At 40.5% G+C, this 25,640-nt stretch overlaps 1 protein-coding gene across 1 annotated transcript in view; it reads left to right on the top strand.

Moving 5' to 3' along the window:
• The window catches only part of tafa3a (TAFA chemokine like family member 3a), an 81,036-nt gene that overhangs the window by 46,890 nt on the left and 8,506 nt on the right, over positions 1-25,640 (top strand). Inside the window, exon 2 of the mRNA XM_029502542.1 lies at positions 24-136. Coding sequence (XP_029358402.1) covers positions 25-136 — 112 coding nt within the window. The 5' untranslated portion in view covers position 24. The remainder of the gene's footprint in view (positions 1-23; positions 137-25,640) is intronic.

The following is a 25,640-nucleotide window of genomic DNA, read 5'->3' as shown; positions in this document are numbered from 1 at the left end:
TTTTTCCTCTGCTTTCTTTCCAGAATGCGCAAGAGGGACCTACAGAGGATGTGCAGAAGGGCGCTGCTGCTGACCATCTGTATGGTCTCTCTCTGGGGACAGCTGACCATTGCGTCGTCACACAGAAGCCACATAGGTACGGACACTGCATATGTTGCTGTATGTTGTTTGGTTTTTGTGGGGGGTTGAATGACTGAGCTTTTCATTCATCACATACAAAAACAAACACACACGTCTGTTCAAGGTGATTGAACGGTCTAATGCACAAAACTGAGAAATAAAAAAAAGTAGAGATATCTTTTTTTTTTCTTTTTTTTTTTTTTAAGTTTCCTTTACTGCAACCACTGCCTATGAGAGTTGGAACACAGGTCCATCCGGAGCCCTTTCTTAATGGGAGATTTTGAGAAAAAGGAGAGTAGACACTAGCAGCCACACAATGCCAGGGGCCTTAATGGGATTCAGAAGAAAAGCAAACAACCTTTTTTTCACACATGACATTATTCTTGACTGTTTGCTGAATAATAGACTTTGCTGAGAAGGACCAGACATTGCTCCTTGACTTTCCCGGTATATTGTTTCTGGTTTGTGTTTGTCAATTTCCCAGAGTTGAACGAACAACCTCTAGATTCGAATTGTGTCCTCCTCTTAGCTGCGTTCAGGGAGGAAAGATGCAGCAGATGCACCAACAAAAAGGTCAAACAAAATGCCTCATATTAAATATGCTTTAATAACTTATACTACATCATATCGCAAATGAAAACATCACATGTTGTGATGTGAATGTCAGGAATAAACCTCTGCACCATGCGTACTATGTCACAAATGATTGCTTCTCTTCAGTGCAGGCCAGTCTCATGTTGGCCACAGTTCACTTGACTGACGTTTTGGAAGGAAACTGTTATAATTGGCTGAGCTTTTTCTTGCTCTCGCTGCACGCTAGGAAGGTAAAGATGTGGTGTAAGCCTTGTGATACTAGTGAAGGAGTACTGTGGAGTGACCATTGTAGACATAGGCAGGCAAGAGCCCAAGAACGGAGTAGAGCTGAAGAGGTAAATATGCCCCAATGGACCAGACAAAAACACTCCTCTTTATGACAGTAGAAGTAGCAGGTCTCTCTTAAATTGAGGGTTAGTCTGCTGATTTTGTGGTGCTTGTCTTGTCTTCTCTCACCTGTGTCATGCTGCTGTCCACCTCAAAATATCCCCCTTTCTGTTCTCCTTCGTGCCTGAAGAAGAGAACTGAGCTTCTGCAGCTTATACAGGAAAGATTTTCCACAGCGAATTAATATTTTCACAGGAGTGTTAGTTTTTTTTTGTTAGTTTTTTTTTTTGTTGTTGTTGTTGTTTTTTATTTTTGCCGCATACATGCATGGATATGTGTGCGTCAGAACGGTGGCGACTTTTCTGCAGCTAGCTGCAACAAGTCAAATTTGAAAGATCCCAGAATTTTCCAATCCGCTGGAACTGCTTGCAATCAAGCTAGCTCCTGGACAGGAGAGCTTATTTTGGCCACAAGAGAGCAGTAAATTACAAGATGAACAGAAACAGGGACAGAACGGCGTCGCTGTTGTGAGATGTGAGGAGCGATATCACTTCTGCCTCATTAGCATTCTAATTGATGTCTACTTTTAGCTCCAATTTGTCGAGCGCTACTTGTCTTGCTGCCACTGCTGTACGCTAAGTGTGTGAACGCTTCATTGTGTGTGTGGCAGTGGGCAAGGCCTTTCAAAAATGATTTCCCTTAATGGAGAGATGGCCTGATCCCTGGGCGTAACGGCGGAGACTGTGACTACACATTGAAATAATGAGTCTTATTCCCTCGGAGGACATTGGCTGGAGGGAAGCCTCACCATGTGAACTGAAAACCTAAATAAATAAATAAATATGACCAGCAAAAGACTGATGGAGCATCAAGAGGCCATGATAGAACAAATAGGAGGGAAAAAAGTACATTGTTGCATCTGTTCTGTTGAGGTGTGTTTCAAATTAAGACAGACAGCAGTTCACTCTTACTTCAGCCCACGTTTCTGCTTGATTATTTGTCTTGTATGTGTAAGTACTGCATTATTGCTACATTTATTTTAATTAATTGGCCTTTGGGGGAGGGCACCACGCTGTTTAATTTTCTGTGTCCCAAATCCACTTAAATTATGCTAAAAATATGAATTAGCATGCAGACTAACTTGCTTGATATTTTTCTGCTGTTGAATGCTACGGTCTCGCATTACAATGCACAAATAGCCGTTCATTGTTTCCTTCAAACACAACTGTGGGAGGTCCATAAATAAATGTCGTGGAGTGTAGAGGAATTTGACTTGGCTTACGCAGAGCTCTGACCTCAAATTCACCCAAACATGTTTGGTATGGGCTGCAACGCCAACTGCAAAGCCAGGCCTTTCCGCTTAACATCAGTGTACCACCTCACTAATGCCCCTCGGGGTGAGATGGAGAAAATTCATCCAGTCCTATCCCAAACTCCTCTGGGGACAAGAGAGAAAAAATAAAAACATTCCCAAAATAATGAAGGCTTTCATAGCCGCTTTTGAACTGAAATCACAAGAGTATGATAACTTGTCCACATAATTTTTGGCTTTTCAGGGCATTAGCAATATTCACAGACGACCGCATGTTTACTTTTCACCTTCTCATGTTATAGTTTAGTCAGTGCATTTTATAGCTGTTTACAGAATATGTTTCATGATTGAACTGTCAACTGACAGCGCAGTATTAAATCCCACTTGTTTGAAGGAAAACATGCTGGATAAACCATTTAATCTTCAGGCTTACATCAGCCTCTCTTTGGTTTTGCATTCTTCCCACTCTTGTGGTTTGTGCACTTATTCCTGTGATTTATTAGCAGAGAGAGAGGGCCAACAAAAGTAGCCTGGCCCCATTCTCCCGTGGCTGCACTGACACTAAGGTAATCACGCAGCCAGTCCCAGAGCTACGGAGGTCAAGTCAAGGTGGGCCCAATAAACAAACCTCTTTAGCCCCTCTGTTTATTGAGGTGGGGGCTTCACCAAAGCAATTGAACCCTTCATCATAGCCTGACTGAAGCACGCTGAGCTTACAGCGTGCACACATAACCCCTGTAATAAGACCACTGCATCCCCCAGAGCACCATCTACATTCATTAGCTAGTCATGAAAGAGTTGCAAGGGAGAGGACGGGCGAGGGGAGAGCGGTCCAGAGAGTGAGTGCGATTACAAGTACCTTTCGGCTCTACAATTTGTTTTGGTCCCGTCGATAAGATTTAGACTGAGGATGTGACCAGGTCAAATGAGAGCCTCATTGCTCAGCTATTTAGATACTTATGTGCTTTTTTTTCCCACCCCCTTCTCAGTAACTCACTCTGTTTCATTTGAAAAACAGTAATCAAGCTCTCTGTGGTTTGTTGGTTGGTGTCTGCAAGGGCAAATGCTGAAATGTGCTCGAGAGGAAAAGAGGCGTGAAAAACACGTTTCCCAGCGAGGCAGTGTGATGCAACGTGACAGCAGCTCCCTCTTCCTGAGATAAAAAACGCTCGAAGCAGTGCCGTTTACAGGTCGTAAACTCTGTTACATTTTTAAATATAAGGAATTAAGCCACATGGCTCACGAGTGGCTCCACAAATTGGAATCAAAATGACTTTGGAGATCAGGTTTACGCTGGGTTTAAATCAAGGTCCTGTTCTATATTTCCATGCACATGCGGGGCCATGCTGCCTTATTAATAAGATGAAACTGTGCACCGGCACTCATTTGAATTCAGCGGAATATTTCCATATTTGCTTATGGTAGAGACTTTCCAAAAACTGTGATGCACTCTAATGGCTCATTCTCAGGCTGATTTTAATGCTCCAGGGGATTTTTTTTTTTTTTAATGTATTCTATGTAAATTAGCTTTAACTTTTTACCCCCTTTTCATTTTCAACGTTTCATATTGGGAACAAACTGATTTTCCAGAGCTCAAATTGATGACAGAGTCCAGCAGAAACTCTTTTCCTCCCTGCTGTCCCGGCCAGATAATTTTTTTAGAAAAGATATATTGTGAAATGTCACATGAATGAAAATTGTTAAGTAAAATATGATTACTAGGTACATTAGAGTTGTTTCCCTGTGCCAGCCTGGAGGGAAAAAAGGCGATATGGATGCAGGGAGAGCTTTTCATGCTTGATGGGTCTTGATGAGAAAACGGCAGCTGTAGAACTTTTTTTTTAGTGTTTAAAGGATTCAATTATTTTTAAAATTCAGTGTAATATAATTTGTGATAGTCTAACTTGGAATAGCTCTGGAGTAGATTTAGTCATTGTGTTATGACTGTTGAGAAGTATTTCTGTGTGTTTCACTCCATAAATATTTAATATAAGGGAAATAACTTATTAAATAAAAGAAGTTATTTTTATACTCCCCACTCGCCTCTTACTTCTATACTCAACCCATTTTTTCTTTTCTCTTCATTCAAATTTGCCACCCCATAGCTGACAAAAGGTAGAGGAAGAATCCCAGATAAGTCAAAAAGATAACTGAAGACATGAATAAAAAATACTGCTAGTTGAATAATTGAAATGGAGAGCAAAAAGAAATTTAAATCTGTCTTCCATTGTCATACTCGATGAGGACAAATAGCACTTGAGGATAGCAAGATAATGCTACAAAGGTACACCAGTCTCCCAGCTGTTAATTTGCCACACATGTACCTACTTACAGCCTGGTGTCTGCAGTGTCTGTATGTGTTGTGTCTCCTGTTTTTGTCGGCTTTGTTCAGCCTCTCACTGTGTGTGTTCAATCAAGACCTGCAAGACTGCTGATGAGAATGAGCCTCAAGCTCAAACTCTGGTGGAGTGCATTCATTCATTCATCTTCTGTTGCTGATCTGTTTCTGGGTCGCGGGGGGGTGCAGGAGCCAATCCCAGCTCACTCTGGGTGAGGGTGCGGTCACACTGGACAGGTCCCCAGTCCATCGCACAGCCAACACACAGAGACAGACAGAGACCAACAACCATTTCACACTTAGACCTTTGGACAATTTAGAGTCACCAACTAACCTAAACATGATCTCATTGGACGGTGGGAGGAAACCGGAGTACCCAGAGAAAACCTACACAGGCATGGGGAGAACATGAAAACTCCGCACAGAAAGCCCGGGGAACCAAACCCGCAACCTTATTGTTGTGAAACAGCACTAACCACTATTCCACCGTGCTGCCCTGGTGGAATACATCAACGGTGTTATATTTCTGTCTTACATTGTAGGCAGTCTCTCACTCTAAATAAAATATATAAAGGAAGAAAAGAGAATGTACCAGATTCAAAGATGGTACTCACTCACTTGAAATTTTTCATTCATCATTCAGCACACAGTGACAAAACTTTAATTTTATTCCACGTTGTGTGACCCACTTCTGCACACATGCGTTCGTGTTTCCCCACTGTTTCATTTCAAGACAGGATTCAAGATGAAATGATTGTGGTAACTGGCTCAAAAACAAATAATTAAAGGTCACGCAAGGAGTTGAAAGGAAAAAAACCTGTGATTTATGTAAATCTAACAAAAAATCACAAAAATGTCAAATGTGTTGCTGTCTGTGAATCAGCGGCGTAGGAGTGCATGCATGATTGATTCAGTGTGGAAATGGATGGTAAAAAAGGCAAAAGGAAGATGAGAACTGGGAGCAGCAAAAGCTAAATTTCCATTTTCTCTCTCCAAAGATGGATGTGCACTTAGAGCACTGGGAACACTGGTGCCCATTAAGTGTGCCCGACCACACCTACCACACCTACGCCAGCAACAGAAATCAGAGGCAGTCGCATGTTAAATACAAAAATACCATTTAACAGGTTCAACAAAATAGTTGATACAAATACAAATTTTAATGGGGGTCTTTGTGAAAAATGCCTTTTCCTTTTCTGGAATGAGCACATTGAGTGTCAGTGCTGTAGCTGGTTCTCTTAGAGCCTCGATGCTCTGGACGTGCATGGACATGGCCACCTCATTGTCATATCAGTGTGAAACAATCTGGACATGTGGTGTCAAAAATAGGAAATGCCGTGTGTGACTCATTGTGTGCTGAGACCAAAAACCATAAAATACAAGAAAACAAAAATCAAATAAAATAACTTCAGGTAATATGTAGAAGAACTCAGTGAATCGATTTTTTTTTTTTTCATTCATTTAATAAATATTCCTCTATTAGGTAAAATAATTAATATCCCCAGTATCAATCAGGAAACTGGCCACTGCCAGATTAAAAAAAAAAAAAAAATGGACCAAAAGTGAGCGTAGAGGGGTGAAGGGAACTGGCACATAACGAGCCATTGGCTTTACTGCCTCTGTTTCACAGGTCAGTTAGTCGCTGTTATTTTTAATTAACTACATAAAGTAAGAAAGAAGAATCCAAATGAAGAAACATTTTGGGGGGAAGATTTTGATCTGAATCAACCGCACCTGCATTTTCTACCTCATTATTTCTCATCAGGAGACGCGGTCGCTCCTAGTTTACCGGCCCGGAAGGAGCCCTGTGATGCAGTAAAGTACATCTGGAGCTCTGTTGCTGTGTGATAGCACGCACCAGCTTCCATGCTCCACCCAGCAGGTCAGCATGGAATCCTTGCCCAGGGATAGCATGACATTATACCAAACGGCGGCAGAGCGGGTCACCCCCACCCTGGGGAGGCGCCGGGATGCTGCTACAGAGCATTCGTTCTGACATTTGGAGAGCAGGTGGACAACACAATGGTGGATGGAGATAGCGAGTGGAGGGAGATTGAGATGGAGATGTGGGGCTGTTTGAGATGCACTGTGGGGATGACAGGGGTCAGTTCGTCCCATCTCCCACTGGCAGCTCCTGAGATTAGAAAACCATCAAACGTCCTCTGCTATACGCATCTGAATGGCAGCTGTATAGATGAGTCATGAGTGGCTACGTGTGGCCTTGGATGTATCCTTTGTGTGTGTGTGTGTGTTCAGTTGTGTAGCCAACAGGGGGACAAAGGGATTGTGTATGTGTGTGGGGAAAATATCAATAGTTTTCTTCACATGCTTGGAGGAAATTAAAGTTAATTCCTGGCTTGTTCCTTTTTATCATGTCTGTTGTCACAGCAAATTTGGCTTTAACATTACAACAAGTAATTTCAAAAGGGCTAGGGAAGTGCTGACAGTGCTGAAGGAACAAAAGGAGGAGCTTGATAAACCACACGTCAGCCAAAGTTATTTAAAAAAAATTTTTTTCCCCCAGATGATGGTGCTGACATCCTGACTCCTCTGTTTAACTTATTAAATTATACCATCCGTGTCCATGTAGTCATCTGGCGGCGAGTGGCATCCATCAAATTTCATCACCTGAGCTTATGTGCCGCTCAAAATTCATGGAGAGTAGATGTAAACCGGAGAGACTGGCTGCACATGTGAAAACAGGCCTGGCTGTGCTGTCCAGCGCTGTATAAACAGCACAGAGTGACTTCCTGCTGTCCAGCCTGCTGACTATGTCTGCTTTGGGATATATCTTTTATTGCAGTTGTACTAAATGTTATGCTGGAAGCTTTCCTGTGCAACTAGCTGTTTTTCTTTCTTCCTCTTTTTTTTTTTTTTTTTTAACTGTCATTCTGATGTTCTCACTTCAGTTTTGCTATTTTTATATGTATACCAATAAAACAAATGTCAAAATTGGACACAGTCACATTCTCCTTTCGCAGGAGTACAGTAACAGATGTGGAGGTGTTGTGGATCCACAACTGACATGCAGGGGTCAAACAGCCTGCAATGTGTTGAGGTTTGGTCTCTTCGGATTTGGCCTGTATTGATTCTCCCATCACATGGAAAGGAAGATAATGACATATAAACCACACATCCTTTATTTTTAGCAGTGTATTTTTGCACCTCTATGGTATCTACTTTTCATCCGCTGTCACTGTATGAAGAAAAATCTCACTTCCTCCCGGTATCTGTACTCTGCCTATAATGTGCGCCTCCGATCTGATCAGCGTTTCCGAGCAAACACTGAGTGGGACAATAATTTAGAGTCAAATCTGCCTCTGTTTGTGCTTTGTCAGAATCAGATATGCCAGCAGTCTTCCATCTCCGTTCCCTCCTTAATTACAGCTCAAATGTAAACCCATTTTCCCTTGCCACATCGTGAGTTACCTCTAGCTATTTTGAAACGCCAAGAAAATTTTAGCATTTTGATAGAAATCGAAGGAGGGCCCAGTGATAACGATTTGAACTGATGAATGCAATTAGTGGAGAAGTGCTAACAGCATGGTGGTAATTGGGTCTTGCAAACTAAAAGCCTGCCCTTACCCAGCAATTAGAGCAACCTCCTTTAAAGTTCGTCAATTGTATTGCTGTTAATGGTCTATGCTTTGGTGAAGCTTAGCACGAGGAGGTACAGTCCCCCTTTGAAATTGGCACAGCTCAATATTTTTATCACAGGCTTTCTGTGCTCTGTTGAAATTTTAATGTGTAGGAGAATTTTTTGAGGTGATTAATTTGTTAGTGGTGGTGATTCTCTGCTCCATAGACTGTGTTATATGAGAGGCTGTTTGATTCATGCCGCTATGTAACATTAACTTTGAAATTAGGAAGTTTTTACAGTTTATATATCACAAAGAGGAACGGTGCCGTGGTTCAGCTTTCAAACATATTGTCGCTTTGCACTGGTATTGTTGCTAATATTAAAAGTAAGTGGGGAATACTGCTCGCTCATAACTCTGACACGCCCTTCATTTTCACCCATATTAATTAATGTTTTGGCACAAATTACCAAATTGAAGATAAAATAAATAAATAAATAAAAACAACTGACATAAGTAGTATTAGCTGTCGTATATAGGACATGTATGAGACAACTGATTCAAAGTAATGAGCTCGCTGCTCTCTGCTTACTAATCATTTATATCGTGCATTTACACATTTCCTTTCTAAATATTAACGATATTTTTCTCTTTGTTTGTTTGACCAGAAGTATTGTTCAACATAAATCTATATTCTCTTGAAGATCTGATACAAGCAGACATTCAATATCCAGCAGTCTTCTACCTTACGTCCAGTTATGTCTTTTACCGTGGACATGTTAACTGTTCGGAATCTGTCTATAGACAATGTTCAACTTTATATGAGAATGTATTAGTTTCCTCTTCACAAATTGTAGAATATCTACAATCTGATCCAGGTCCATTGAAATTCCAATCCTTCCTTTATTATTTCCTGGGTAGTTTAAGAGTCATAGAAGAAGTTATGGGGAGAACTTTTGTCAAAACAGATTGGGTTTCAGGCGAACTGTGATGGGAGTGATTTATATATTGTTACTTCCTCGTTAAAATTAAAAAGTGTGGATGATACAAAAGTCTTGTCTGCTCTTAATGGATCAACCACTGTCGGCTATAAGAATAGTACATGTTTATTATTAGGTTGAGTTATGTTTCACTTAGCAGCTTGGCATGCATACGGTGCATGATTAGAGAGCGTATCTGTTGTTTCAATAGCTTCAGCGGAGCAAGAATGGACGCCTAAGTCATAATAGGAAACAAACACACAGGTGCCGCCTTACCTGGAGATGCCTGAGACAAGCGCACAACCACTCAGATGGACGACAGAAAGGAAAACAACTAAAGAATAAAGGATTAACTTTCACTGAAACCAGGAGGGAGAAAAAAAAAAGCTTTAGAAAACATGATGAGTTATGCTGCGTTACGCTCTCAAATCCACTGCAGCAATCCATTTTATACGAGGCAGCAGCATCAGAGAACAATACATTCATTTTAAGCACGTGACCAAGAGGAAAAGAGTCCAAACAGACAGTTTGAGCAGATACTCGGCTGGTTCGAAGGGTTTACAAGTTCAGTCTTAACCACAGGCTGATCTAAACTTCCCTTGTCCTATCAAACCTGTTTGATATTTAAAACCTGATGTCTGGATGATTCCTGTTGCATTGAGGGGGATTAAAGACTTCAAAGAGCGACAGCCACCTGCTAAGCTTATTGTGAGTTCAAGCAGAAAGAATACATAAAAGTTTGAAAGACTGAAAAAACATTTACAATATTTTTTTATGTTCTCATAGTTTCAAAAAGTGCAATGGTGGTTGGTCAGTGATGTATTACTTCTGAATGTGAAAAGTGTGAATAAATTCTCAAAGCTCTATAGTGCCTGAGGTAAAGTTATGCTAAATCAATTCATTTATAACGCACAAAAAAAAAAAAAAAAAAAAAACATTTTACAACATTTACAAATGTTCTTAATAGAGTTAAACAGAGAAATAATTGATGTTTGGGGGGCAACAGAGACAAGCTTTGAATATAACATTCATGCTGTTGAATTTTACGATGATATGTCAAACATGCTTTCAAGCATATCTATTTAAAACAGCCAACAGACACAGAGCAACGTTAGTGTTTATTAATATAAGTTCTGCAAACATCCTGCACTGCAGTCTCCCCTGACTCCTGAGTGAAACACTGTGCCCTGTAGCTGCGAAATGCTCCACTATTTAAGAGTCAGTCATTCTCTGGACAGTTCATTCACTCATAACAAACAGCAATTACAAATTCAAATGAACCTAATTTGAACTGCAAAATATATTTATAAAACATAAAATGTCAATCGGGCCGGCACGGCAACATAGTGATTAACGCTGTTGCCCCACAACAAGAAGGTTGCGGGTTCAGCTCCCAGGCCTGCGGCCTTTCTGTGCAGAGTTTGCATGTTCTCCCCGTGTCTGCGTGGGTCTCCCACCATCCAAAGACATCATGTTTAGATTAATTGGTGACTTTGTCCGTAGGTGTGAGTGTGAGTGGTTGTTGGTCTCTGTCTGTCTCTGTGTGTTGGCCCTGAGATGGACTGGAGACCTGTCCAGGGTGGACCCTGCCCTCATCCGGAGCGAGCTCCCCAGTGACCCAGGAACGAATAAGCAGGAGAAGATGAATGAATGAAAAAATTTCAATATTGTCCACAACCTACAGACAATAAAATATCGACACCCTTCTATATACATTATAGATAGTTATTGCATCTGAATGCTGCACATTTGCTGCGGTGCTGTGCTTGTACAAGCAAGTACTGCAGTGAGGAATATTATAAATACACACAAAGGTGCAGCTGAAAATGTAAACCTCTGTGCAGTGATCTGTAAATGCAATTCAGAGTGTTGTTATACAGATAGTCGCATTGGTCCCAAGCAGTTAGTGTTTGGCAGTGCTCAGTTGTCCCATGGCTCTGAGGCAGGAGCAGTACTTTCGTCTGTTGTCTGCAAGCGATGGTCTACGAGAGGGCAGCAGGTCAGGCCAATGATGCCGAAGGTTGGACGGGCCTTTCAGTACGTTGGCTGCACTACTTAGGCAGCTAGAACTGAATAAGTCCTCAAAAGAAAGCAAATAAGCAGGCAGTCAATAATCTCCTGGGAGGTATTGATGACGCTCTGAGCAGCTGCCATGCCACACAGAGATCCAGTACGTCAGCACCAGCAGCTTGTTTCTTCTTAGAAAAACTCAAAGTATGTTCGCTTCTGTGTTTTCCTGAATGTTCAACAGCTAGTTCCTAGCTTTTTCTACATGTTTGACACGTCACATTGTCACATGACCCCTTTTTATTTAAAACTATATATCAGACATGTTTTCATTGCGTTCCTTGTGTACGGTTTCTTTTGTATCCACATTTGAAAGAACAATTTTCTTCAGCTTGCTCTGACACATGTAAAATTTTTGTCATGAACAACTTAAATCCATCTTTGGGGCTTTCTCTTCCCCAAGAGGGATGGTTGTTGTCGTGGTGAAATGTTGTAAATTCGAAATCTATCTCTTAACCAGCATACTGTATTATTTCAAGATGTCTTAGAATATGTCAGGAGAGTTTAATGTCGTCTCGAAACGCTAATTCCATGTACTTACTATTACAAATTTGCAGCCCCCAATTGTAAATTTTACACATTTGCCTCAACAACTGTCCCCTGAAACCTCTTCTCCTTACAGTTTGATAATTTAAATCCAAACAGACATTAATGAGTATTCATCTGTATTCAGGCAATGTTGGGAAGGATGTAGGCGGGAAACTCGTCAGCCAATCAGCCCTGGGTAGTTTCCTCTTTTCTTTTAAAGTTATGTCACGCTATGTCCTGGTAGTTATTCACCAGGGGGCTGGATCCTAACTGAATAAAGTGAAATATAAGCTTCTAAAATGCAGTCTATCAATTGCTGGCCTCCGTCTTCCGGCTGTGCTCTATGACTTTTTCCCTTCTGGCTCACATCTCCTCGGGAATGAAGTGCAATGCCGAGTGTCCACATCGAACCATAAAAACAGCAACCGAGGCTGAGCATCAAGTTTATGTGAATGGACTGGAGCATAAAATGTAATGGGTGGAACCATTGGAGTTCTCCTGAAATGGCTTTTTTAAAAGGTTTGTCGACATATTTTTCAGCAAGATGGTCTATTAAAAAGAGAGACATTTATATTGAGCTGTCAGTAGGTGGACAGGTCAGATGCTCCTTTAATAGTGTCCTCAGGCGGCCTGCAATTCAACAGGGGATCAGTGCCGGTGGCTGCCTCACTACTAACGAGATAATATTGTTTTCCTGGGTGAAGTTTGAATTAGAGCTGCTGCTTAAATATACCTCTCAGTTAATAGCATCGCTAATGTCATTACACGACAGTTTGATTTACAGGAGCATCATCTCTGATGCTCACCTATGAGCAATGTTAAGCAGAACATTTTTCTTATTTTGCGACTCTCCTTCTTGCTCTACTTTTCAGTTTGGTGTCTCCTCTATCTAATGAAGACAGCTCTGTCTGTGGCCCAGATCTTCTGTCATTGCTACAGAAATGTACAGTTTAACTGGGGACCCTCTTCCCCTTTAAGTAGAACCAAATCTCTGCTACGTGACACTGTGCCTGTCAGTCAGTTGTGAAAGGCATCAGTGGAATCTGCTCAAGATGAAAAACATGGGAATCCAGTTGGAGAGCAGAGATGTCAGCCGTTTAGAGCAGATATGACATCTGTTTGACAGATAACCAGAATGTGTGCATGTCAGATGAGAGACCAGAGACAGGAGTAGAAGATCTCTGCCTTGTCTTTTGTCTGCCTCTTTGGAGCCCAACACGGAGGGAGTGAATCTGGACAGGAAGAGCTAATTCAGTTTCAGTGATGCAATAACATGTTATATATATGGGCCTCTAGATATCGCTCCATTTAAAGCTACTGCATGAAGTTTTGAGTTCTTTTGGAGTTTGCAACATCAGTAAACAAACAATCAAACATTTGTTATGACTAAAGTCTGTTTAATCATATTCAATTTAGCTGCTGTGTTTTGGCAACTGATAACCCTTTTGTAGTTGCTCCCCTTTTTTGCAAAGCATTTTCATGGTTCACTTTTGGAATAAAATATTTTTTTATATATAACTTGTGCTTCTCCCACTTGCTTGTATATGGCCTTGTGACTAAGTTGCAAATAAATTAGGAACCTGCCAATCAAAAGATTTTTCTGTGATGCTATTCGTGATCCTTTAACCGGCGTTTGTCGTCAGAAAAGAGGTTTGGAAAAACGTATAGCTACCTGATAAGTGCTAATAACACAGGCAAAAGTATGTCTGTTTAATATTTTTGCATAAAATAGTATTTCCACCCAAAGAAACCAGTCTTCATTAAGATGGTCTCAGTTACAAAACATGGTACTTGTACTAAAATACTGTCTAAATTCTGTTTCAATTCCTTTATGCCGAACCTCCACACCTGTTGGGTTCAATTAAATTTGCACAGAAGTGAAATCAATTCAATATGTATTCGCTGAATTGAGTGAGAAAATATAAATAATTTTTGGGACTGAATACCGTCGTCAAATAATTCCTTCTTTATTTTTCTTTTTATTTTACAACTTTGAGAAATTAAAGAGTTAAATCTAAGGTACTGTACTGTCTCTGCTGGTAAAGACACAAGAGAGATACTGGTAAGGTGCACTTCACCACAAATAACACACAAGTTCTTGTGGCTTTGTCTTTGTTCACAAGACAAATTCTTATATTTAAACAGCACGCCTTCAACAATGTAGAGTGTACTTGTAGTGATAGATAACAGTAGGATCACAAAGAAGCTCGTGAGATTAAAAAATGCTGAAATATGAAACATATCTGAGCTGGAATGTAGAGGTAAGATATTCAGAAATGGACACATTGGCTGATGCTGAAAGTAACAGAAAACTATATGTGATAAAAGGAACGAAAAAGACAATAATGGTTCTTTGATACTGTGTCTTCCTTATTAGATTTCCAACAGCAGGCTAGAGAATGAGTAACTGTGCCGAGACAACACAGAGGGCTTTGTGGTCTGTGTACGAGTCTTTCTGCCTGTCTGTTGCTGCTGCCACTGTCTCTGGATTTAATAACTTCAGCAGCCTTTCACTTATAAGGCTGTATGATTCCTTGAGGGACTCCAATTGATCAGTCAGTGGTGGTCTCTAAGAGTGTGGCAGCCAGATGAATGATACTGACATGGACTTCATCTAAACCACTAAAGCATGCACTCGGGGACTGTGAGAGCCAGCTCATCTGTTTCTGTATTCTTTCTCTCTAAAGATTGTACCCCGTAAGTAAAAGATTAAAAAAGAGAAAGAAAATTTGCTCTTTCTGCTGCGAAGCTGGCCTGTGAGGACAAAGACAGATGTGCGAGCGATGCATGCACTTTACTTTCGTAATTGAAAGTCTCCATGTTGCACTTGTGTAGTGCATTCGCAGAAGCTTTGTGTTGAAGCTGAGTTGTGGTTGGGTCATTTTCACAGGAGTACTGAACATGTTTTTTTTTACCATATATTGGTATATGACTTTTACTCTGGATAAACAGGGATACAGTGCCGGCTCACAAGGCCCAAAGAGCTTTCCAAAAACCAGAAATCCAACTCGTCCACAGCACTAAATGATAAAATAAGAGCTTTTGGTTGGCTATGAAGGAGCTGGCACGCTAACAGGAAAGTTTGGGTGTGACAGCATCGATTCTTTGTCTTTACAAGTATCATTTAATGATGAAGATGATGGTGATGATGAAATCCAGTCGTGGCAGGTCATAGACGATTAAAGAATGCAGACTATCAAACCAATTTGCGTTACTCAGGCACTCCTGAAATACGTGAATCAACCGTGCAGTGGATGGTGGAAAGATTTAACCCAAAACATTTCATGAATTTGCTAAAAGGTAAAACGAATCGCAATCATCCTATTAGGCTTGCATGCTGAGAGTGAAGTCAACCAGAGAAAAATTCCTTGTTCTATTCCAATTTCCTGATTCTATTAGTAGTAATTTGGCCCATCAGTGAAATAGCCTGAACGAGTCCCACGAATCTGGTTTTAGAAATTTCAGATACCTTTCTGTTCTAATCTTTTCTGAGAAAGGAAAATTAGATTTTTATCTGTTTATATGAAACATGAAATATTTGTATCATTCACTAATGTCTAATATTGTTTGGGCAGCTAATAAAAGCAGGGATGATCCCTTCATCTCAGTTTTAACTCTTTTAAGGCTCTCCTGTTAAAACCACCTTCATTACCAACAATTTGATTTGTCCGGCTCATCAGACCCTTACTCACATTTGACAGAAGAATTAGAAAAAAAATGATCGCAGAGTTTTATTTTAATTCCTTTAATCTGATGAGAGCATGTTTATAGGTGGTGGGACCGCAGTGGCGACAGCTTGACCTAATTCTATCACATGGGATGGTGTCTCCCCTCTCACATGCACTCTGTCAGATGACTACCCGTTAGCTTGTCTTTGCAGCTTCGGTGCTGATGCGTTTACCACTCGACACATTAGTCAATCGACTTTGAACTGCTCTTGAGGAGCGATTACCGGTGCTCCCGGCATCTTTCACTGAACCTCAAAACTCATATTTACTGCGGTAACCTTTAGTGAGGTTCCTCAGGCCTGTTGCCCGTTTCCGCTCTCAGTGTCAGTGAATCCGTTAAAGCAGTTCGTACAGTACGGTCCATGTGGTCCTGCTGACTAGGTTCTTGTACATTTTCTGATAACCACTACATCTCTCCAACCATCAGTTTGTCTATTCCATCAAGTCTCTCTCTCTCATGCTCATCTTATCTTTTTTCAGTCCTGGACCATCAGCTATGCTGGGTCCTCTGTCCCCCTGCTGGTTGTCAGTGCTTCCTTTCACATGTTTTGGAAGTGGATCTTAGCCCTCCAGGAGTCCCAGCGTCCTCATTACTCTTTCCCTCTGTGTTTTTGTTTCCCTCTCCTGGACATGTGAATGATGTGCTTGGTTCTCCCCCTTTAAAGTCATTTCTTGGAAGTCTGTCCTCTTCGCGGTGTAGAGAAGGTTGTGTGACTCACATTGTTGTCTGTCGATGACAGATGCACGCTGCTCTGTGTCCTCCCAGTTCATATTCCTTGTTAATGTTCATAATCGCTAATGTTACCACCACAATTGTCAATGCTGCATTGTAAATACATTCAAGTTATAGTGTATTTATTTTGTTTATTTTTTTAATCTCATCACCAACCACCAAACCGCAACTTGACACTTGAAACCAACGTTCAGCTGCTTTCATTTTACCTTAGACTTAGTAGTCACACAGCCGCAAGGCATTCTTTGTCACAAAAAATGCATGTTTGAGCAAGGTGCAAATGCTGCCAGTTTTTTTTTCCGGCGAAGATCATTTTAATCATCTCAAATGATCATGTATTAGAGTTTAATAAATTGGCTGGTAGATTACGCTGTATATATTCATGCTGTGTTAATTGCTTTTTTCACCACTTCAGGGCAGTGACACCAATGATAACACAATCATTTATAAATTGTTATGCAGCTGGGTTAGCCACTGCATGCGTATTTACTGATTGCTGGAACATAAGGCAACATTATTATTCATTTGGACCTGTGTTATTTTATACTTGGCAGATTTAGGCACCACATTCGCTCTCTGTTTAGCTTTGTTTCGGTCTCCACCAGTTTCTGAGGGAATGTCGGGCTCTTTATTCTACAAATGCTCTAATAGGTTCACCCGCTCTTCATTGTTTGGTGCAAGGCATACAGTTGGTTCATCAGTGTTTTTGTTCTAAACATCTGCCTCTTGCATCTGGCGATGGTGGTGATTATTATGCTGCAAAGGTGAACCAACACCAGAACAATCGCCTAAAAGCGCTGAAAGTTGGGTGGTCGCTCTCTGAGAGTCGGGAAGTCTTGTCATGTTTCACGTTATTTTCCTCATGTCTGCTGTGTACAAATAATCAGCTGAGCTTTCATATATTTGTTAGAGAGCCATTGATTGTATATGCTCCTGGTCCCAATTTCTGTCTTTTCCTTTTTTAATCCTTACAGCTGAGTTGAGTATCAAAATCTTGACTAGATATATGCGAACATCTTAATAATTTCCCTTTAAACTTAATTCCTGCCTCAGTCTCTCTCTGATGGGGGCTTATTCATGGGCCTTGCTGGGCCTGATTGTCGGCTCAGCAGGTTTACAGCTGGGTAGAAATGAGTCAATCTTTTCCAAATACCGTAATCCAATTAAACGCTGGTCTTGTGAGGGTTCTCATAGTGTTTCTCACCAGGCTAAAGTAATGAATATTTCATGAAACCAAGACCTCAGTGTGTCTCTGGTGCGTTTGCTGCCACATTAAATGATTTTTCTTTTTTTAATGTGGTCATTTGAATCCTTTTATCTGGACCTATTTTTAATATCGATGTCCTTTGAATGAGTATTTTGGCTGTGTGGAATTGGCAGCTGTGGTCTTCAGCATCGTATGTTCTTTTTTAACTGAAAAATATGTTGCAGTTAGTTTTTCTCGGCATCTGGAGGCTTATGAATCGTCAAAATGGGTTATCAGTATCTGGAGCATACAGGGTGATTTGAATCATTACTAATTCATATGGTGTCTCTGTTCAGTGGCCTAAAACCTCTGTTTTTATGGATGCTGCTGTTTCTGTGGTCTGGGCCTGCGGCCAGGACGTGACTCTGTCTCTGTGGTTTGATCTGCCCCTGCATTTCCTGACTGAAAAAGGCCGACTGGGAGAAACGCTGCATGAGGCCAGATTGGAACAAAAAAGTACACACTGCATATTGTGCTCTCTGTCCTGTCCTTTGTTAAAAGCACGCTGACGCTGGACTTGTTGCTTCATGCCTCAACGGATGAAAGAAGTTTGTTTCCTGTCAGGCTGATATGTCTGTTCATGTCAACAAGGCGGTCAGGAAATAGCATCTGAGTTGATGCTAATTCAAGTGAACATTTTTAGGCCTGTGGTTCAACCTGCTGTGAGTCCAAGTCAAGTGTGCTTGTTTGATCTCTGTACTTGGTGTTCAGATGACCAGGGTGTTGATTAGTTCTGTTTTAGATCTGACTTGCTCTATAAATTGCTGAGTAAATGGTCTAAATATGAAAGTGTTTAGGCTGTGCTTTACTTCTGTCATTGTGCTCTTTCTCTTATACAATCTCAGCACTCGAAGCAGACATGTAGACACGCAGGATTGCACAGCTGATCACTGGACAGCCTAATCTGAGTTTCACTGAATTGATTCCTCTCTGCATTTTGGTCCTGAATAAATGAATCATATTAGGCCTCATATTTGCCTTATCGCTGCTTTTGTTGCTCTTGTGTCAGAGAATTAGAATCATCAAGTGGGGTAGCAAACCATGAAGTAGCCTTATCTGAATATTTGCCTGTCTGAGTTTATGTCACAGGTCGTTGACTCTTAAGATTTTGTGTCTTTTCTAATTTACAATGACACAATTACTTAATGAATTAAAGCCAATTTGGTTCTCCTGGGTATGTAATGATGCACTCAAGCTTGAAAGAAGCATTTCTTTTCATATTAAGGATGCGATTTATTGTGTTGTAATCATACGTTATAAATAAAGTGGTTCCCATTATCATAAGATAACGAGAAATGATATATATATATATATAGAATGTGGTTGTCTGATTGTACTGACATCATTTGGTGTCTGTTGCTTAATGACATTCACTCATGCTAAATCTGCCTCAGATATATTTGAATTTTTAGTTCCCAGGAGAGATCCACACTGACAACACTGGGAGGAGAGAGGTACTGACAGAGAGGACTAGGATATGCAATATAGGTTCAAGCAGGGGACATGAACCTAATTCTTGTGCCCAAAAAAATAAATAAAAATAAGACAAGAGCGTGTAAGATGAAATATATTTTAACCAAACAATGCACCTAAAATGAAGGATTGGTTTTATTCAATCTTTCGTCTTACGGTCTCTTGCCTGGTCTCCTTTTCTTTTGAAAAAGAGGATATAAAGCCTGTAGCATCAATATTTTTTTTTTGAGGAAAATCTTTTGTCGCTTCCAATTCTGTGTCAACAGCTGTTTCAGTAATATGACAATCCCAAAATAAATCAGGCGCTTTCAAACCATGTTGGTGACAGACCAATACACACCTAAAGCAACTCTGCGTAAAGAATGAAAGCAGAAGGAAACAGCTTGGCTGGTTCTGTCCAAATATGACAAAATCTGCCAATCAGCACATTCAAAGCTCACTAATTAACAAGCTGTATCTTATTTGTTTAATCTTTACACAAGATGATGTGGTATAAAGATGGCAGGTTGGGATTTTCTCTGTTTCTTGGCTGTGCCAGTCAGTGTTGATAAGGCTCCACTGCTCCCGGCCAAGAAATGGGCAAAATAATAACCTCTCCTGTGCAGTATGAGATTTCTTCTGCCTATTAGATGAAATACATGCAGACACTGAGAGATAGGTGATATTGTTCAGGCTCACTCGGCATTAAATCTAGTTGGATAGTCTTATTTACATAAATATTTCTAGTATTAATTTTAGGACTTTAGGAACCATTTTGTTGCCACTACCTTCATTATTTTTAGAAAAGGGTGAACTGTGCTCTTATATACCAACAACTCTGAGGCCAAAATGGTTAGCAGATGTAGCACCGGTGTCTTCACTGAGTCTGATGTAGTTGTTTGGTTGCGGACATCAGCTTGTTAGGTTGTTATTTGTTAACAGTGAAGAAGAAATGCGCTTCCATTCCACGGTACATTAATCTCACTTTATGGCGTTTTCTTCTGGTCTTCCTTTAACCAATCACCATCTCACTGAGCCTTTATTCACCTGTTGGGCCTCAAATGTTTGATTTCGTTCCGTGATGACAGATGAGAAGTCTCTGCTTTGTTTCAAAAATATTCAAGAAATTCTTCATAACTGTCCCCCAGTGACAGACGTTTTAGGGCTTTGTACTACATATCTGGTTCAGAAAGGAATTTTTTTTTTTTTTCTTTTGCCTTCCATTGAAACATTCTTTGCATGAAGGTGTTTCTAATTCTGCTTTGTTGCAGTCAGGGAAGTTTCCCTGTCAGCAGCAGAATGAGCGCTCCTCTCCTGTTCTTCATGTATCCCCCTGTTGAGCTTCTATTACTGTATTCTCGTGCTTGACTGGCCAGGTGAGGCTGATGGGGCCAGTCATGCAGCTGACAGGCGGAGTGCTGTGTTGTTCTTGATGCCTCCCTACCTGCATGTTAGATCAATTGTTTGCTTGCCGGAGAAGCTGAGAGCGAGCCGTGGCTTCGCTCTAACCTGTATGATTAGCTCTGTGATGAGGACAACAGGAGAGCACTTTGCCCTTTGACTGGCATCAACTTTTCATACAGAAATTAATGTCGCAATCTGACCCATCAGGTCTACACCAGAGGTCTCCAAATCCGGTCCTGGAGAGCCACTGTCCTGCTCCAACACTCCTGATTCAAATGAGTGGCTCCTAATCAGACCTCAGCAGAGCTTGATGACAAGCTGATCATTTGAATCAGGAGTGTTGGAGCAGGACAGTGGCGCTCCAGGACCGGATTTGGAGACCTCTGGACTAGACTTTTGGGAATATCTGAAGGGCTTTCGGAGCTGGGACATGATTTATTCTGAGTTATGGGACACATTTAAATGTACTTTCAATGTAGATTAGGCCTGTGTAGGTAATTTTGCAGAGAACTCCTGGATGTCCCTTTTCTGGTTTTATCTATGCCACCGGCATAATTCCTCCATGTATAATCAGTGTTTTTAAAGTGTGACTGATTCAGATTTCTCTTTTTGTTTTTCCTATTTGTTTGTTTAAGCACATAAAAAGATGTTCGTGAAAAACAAAATGCCCATCTAATATAAATATGTAAATTTACCCATGAAGACATTATATAAATAAACTCAGGGGAGATATTGTCTTGCTTTTCTGCCTTCCTCCTGTCATCATATTAGCAAATTTCTGCATGACAAACATGTTAAGAAGTCAAAGACAGCGTAACCGGCAATGTGACAGGTAAAATAAGCAAATTGAAGAGTGCATCCATCGGTGCTTTTTCTGTGTGTGACAGAGGATTCACACATTGCACGCAGTTATTTATAAATGCCCCTATACCCTCACAAAAGTAATGACAGGTTTGTATTTTCTGCTTTTAGATGTTCCTCATCATTGACCGCTGATGCACTTAGAGAATGGAGCTGACTTACTGTGAAAAGCATCATTTTCCAGCAGATTAATTCAATCATTCATTGTAGTTAATCTTCAGTTTTAAATAAAAATTACATGACATTGACCTTTTATACCAGATTAGTGTATGAGTTTTGCACATACTCAGATGGTGTAATGGAGTCTCAGTCCGCTTTCCCTGTTTGTTTCTTGTGGTGGATTACATGTATGTGCTCATATCCGTCGTTTTCACTTTCTTTTCTTTCTTTCTTTTTATTTTCCAACAACAGCATTTGCTATCCACATTCACTTTTCCTCGGTTCCTTTAAGATGTTTAACATCATCTGTCACATCAAACCTTTCACAGAGCAGATGTGCATAAATCAATCAGACCTGTCTCGAGGGAAGAGCCTTGATATTGTGCAGCTCTGTACAGCCTTGAATTACATGAACTGCTAGAATTCAGTATCAAATACTTTCTTTTCTTCCACATGGCAACCCAGGGAAAGGCAAAGTGTTTACTGGTATGGTCGCTGTTAAAACAGCATTTGCAGGCCTGAAATAAGATGCACAGTAATTTATTTCAAAGCCAGATGGGTTCCTCTCCATCTCTGTGCAGGTTCTGGTTGCATATTGGCATTTATCATTGCTTCAGAGTGCCATTGTCTGGTTTTAAGGATTGGGCTTTGTGCCAGTTCTCATTAGTGGTCTCCGTCTTTTCACCTTCATCCCCCCCCCCCCCCCCCTTCTGGTGTGGATGCCCTGTGTCCTAAGTGCTTTAATAGAAATGTATTGATCACAGGTGTTGTGAGCCATGCAGCAGCTGTGTGTGTGTCTCCTGGATGTGTGTGTCATCTTGCATTTTACACTTCGCTGCCTTTACACTCAGTGACTCTGTATACAGAATTGGTTTGTGCTGTAGACAGGCTGACAGGGTGACCCTGGTGGGTAGATTGACCATTTTACAACCACAAGATCAGAGGTTAAGTAGCACCCCCCCCCCCCACCCTTTTTTTTTTTCTTTAATCGCAGTGTAGTCTGTAATTCAAAAAACAGAATACACCTCCCCCCAAAAACAGAGATATGTTTAATCCTCAGTTAAACTAAACATGAGTACACTGAATATCTAACACAAAACATTACAGAAATAGTTTTTTAAAAAAGAGTTGCTGTTGTATTTTTTTTTTTAAGAAATTCAGATTATAATATTTACACAACAGTGGTCAGACAGTTCATATCTGTTTTTTCTCATAATGGTCGTTACCGGCTCAGGCTGACCACTGTGCCCTGTTCTCTGACCTCTCGTCCTGGCCACACTGCATGGAGGTTTCAGGTCCAGCCTCAGAGTCAGCGACCTTGGCAAGCAGCTCCACATTTAATCAGCTTCTCTCCGTACGGGCAGCCCCAACCAGCCGCTGCCTGCACCTTAACGAGATGAGAATCCCAAGACAGACCCATCGTCAACCTGTGCTGTAGTAGTCCATTTTCCTTTTCCTACCACAGCAGGGCGGACGTACAAACAGCAGAATTACACCCCTGCATGTCTATGACTGTGCCAGACTTACAGACAAGATTAGTATTTGATAAGATAAAGTATTTGAATGGGACCTTGAAACTAGTTTCTCTCTTTCTTTTCCTCTTTTTACAGCTAATTCAATTATATTGTAGGAGTAGTAGATAATTAATATATTTGAATAATATTATCTATCTATCTATGTATGCATGTGTGCATGTATGTATGTATCATTTAAAAAAGGTTCAGTCTTCACTGATTAATGGTCAAGGTGATGCTGGATTGTAAGAATTAGGGAGAATTGCTTTCCTTTAAACTCGGTTGATCACCTCTTGTGATTTGTCTATTGTCCACGCACATCTATCACTTAAACAAAGTTTGAATATTCTATCCAAAGCGATTCCAACTTCTGAAATTAACTTTGACTGGGGGGGCGTGCTGGTGGCTTAAAGATAATCACATCAAGGGCATGGAGCCTGACCTGTTTTTGCATCGTTAAGTTTCTGCTCAGTGAAAAGCACTCAATCGGCAATTTTTGTCTTGCCTTTTGTGGGAATGTGAAAAGCACCTTATTGATTGGAAGCAAAATGTTTTTAATGTTGTAGATGAGATTTTTGGATTGCTAGCTAATGGGAAGATAGAAGCTTGCTGCAATCTATTCTCAAGTCAAGCTCCAAATTGAAAATCTTTGCGGGCATAATTAAGGCTTGTCTGAAAGGAATGTCAAAACTTTATAACTGCTTTTGATGCATCCAATCCTGATTGTTATGTGTAAATACACAAACATGCTTAGAATGGTGATGAGTCCGTGCCAAAAGTAATGAATAGAAAATGTAGCACAGCATTGATGTTTGATCCGGCTTAATGCCTGTGGTTGTGGTTGTGATAGTGCTATTGTAATTGATATTGTAATGTTATTTAACAAAAATAAGCAGCTTAGTGATGTTAATAAAGCCCTTTTCAGGAGGTATATGAGTATTTCAATGTTATGTTACTTCACTGGTTGTATCCCAGTAGAGGACTGCTCTGTTCTCTCCTTTGGTTGGGGTGCAGGGTCAGTGGATTAAGTGTGCTGTTCAAGGATACAAAGACAAGTGGGGGGTCAATGCCTGGGTCCTCCACCTGGGGGATGACCTGGATTTCAAGTAGCCATTGTGTTTGGATATTTGAAGCCAGACTGTGCTGAGAAATTACTCAAACATCCTCACAGGACTGTCTTTCTTTATACCGAAGGAGACGTGGAGGCACACCTCCGAGGAAACCTTGTTCGACCTTCTGTAGCGCTGGATTTATACACTGAATTAAAGTTTTACCACCTGTTTTTGTGAGCATCGCAGTACACAAAACAAAAATCCTCTCTTCCTCAACACTGTGTCTGTATTAAATATTTTCTCAGCACTGTCTGCTCTATACTTTATGAACAGCTTCCCTGAGTCTGCATAATACATGACTGGCTGGCGAGCAGACTTCTGCAGGCCTTATATGAAAAGTCTAATTGTGATCACTGGAGATTCGTGTCAATAGTGCGAGCGGTCCAGTTTATCGGTTTGCTCCATGGTTGTTGACAAAGCAGAGATCTGTACTCATCTCGAACTTAAATGCTGCTATGATCTGCATGTTAAAGATGAAGGTAAAGCTAGCAGCTGGTTAGACTTGAGACAAGGGGGAAGCGACTGGCCCGGGGTAACAAAATAATTCGAACCCTGCCAGCGCATCCAAGGCTTTTGTTTCCCCTCTTCTGTTTTTGATTTTATTTTTATGGAACAACTGAGTTCTATAGCACCAGGAGTCCTCTTTCCAGTTGTTTTTGCTAAGCTAAGAGAGCATGCTGCTGGTGCTAGCATCATGTTTTTTTCTACAGATATTACAATACTATTTCAAAGTCGTGGCAAGGAAAGGAAATAAAATTGTTTTGCAAAATGTGTAAAAATTCTTTTGCGTTCCTGAAGTGTCTTTAAGTGAAGGTCACAGTTTAAACTAAATATTTGCCTTCTTATTGCGAATGAAAGGTATATCAAGTATTTAAGTGGAATTTTGATAAAATAGCTTAAAAAGCCCAAAACCAAAAACTGATCCAACCTACTAGCATTGTCTGCACTGTTAGTCAGATTTTACTGATTCCTCTGTATAATATGCCTCCGCTCTTGTCCAAAAACTATTAAAAAATCAGCAAGCTACATGTCTCGTTGCATGAAAATGGGCTGTTTGTTTTATTTTGAGTCAACCCCTGCTGTTTTAGGATATTGCTTATATTTTTTCAAAATCAAATTATGTTCTTGTGGCCTTTTTTTTTTTTTTTTAAGATTTACACCTTCATTGGGAAAGAATGGGCTCGAATAGAATAGAATAGAATCCTTTATTGTCACTGTTCACATTGTCACCAACATTAACTGTGAAAATATGCTTAGCAGCTCCACATGGCAGCGAGAAAGAAAAACAAGAAAAACACAAAAGCGCGATATCTCAATAAAAACAATATAAAATATAAAATATAAAATATAAAATAAGTATTTACAAGGTATGATAAATACGGGAATGGTTATGATAAATATGGGAATGGGTATGATAAATACGGGAAACAGTGTATACTGTAGTGCAAAAGAGTTTACATTATGACAATGTCATTATTTACAGCAGGTAGGTGTCTTTGGGGGGGAAGGGATATTGCACTTGGTAGTAAGTGTGGCCTCGAAGCTGGGTGCTTTAAATCTGGGTACATAAGAAAAGACCGAAACAAC

Source organism: Echeneis naucrates, chromosome 5, assembly GCF_900963305.1.
Source record: "Echeneis naucrates chromosome 5, fEcheNa1.1, whole genome shotgun sequence".
NCBI classification, from domain to species: Eukaryota; Metazoa; Chordata; class Actinopteri; order Carangiformes; family Echeneidae; genus Echeneis; species Echeneis naucrates.
The sequence above is the reverse complement of the archived record's forward strand: the minus strand, read 5'-3'. Positions and strand labels throughout refer to the sequence as shown.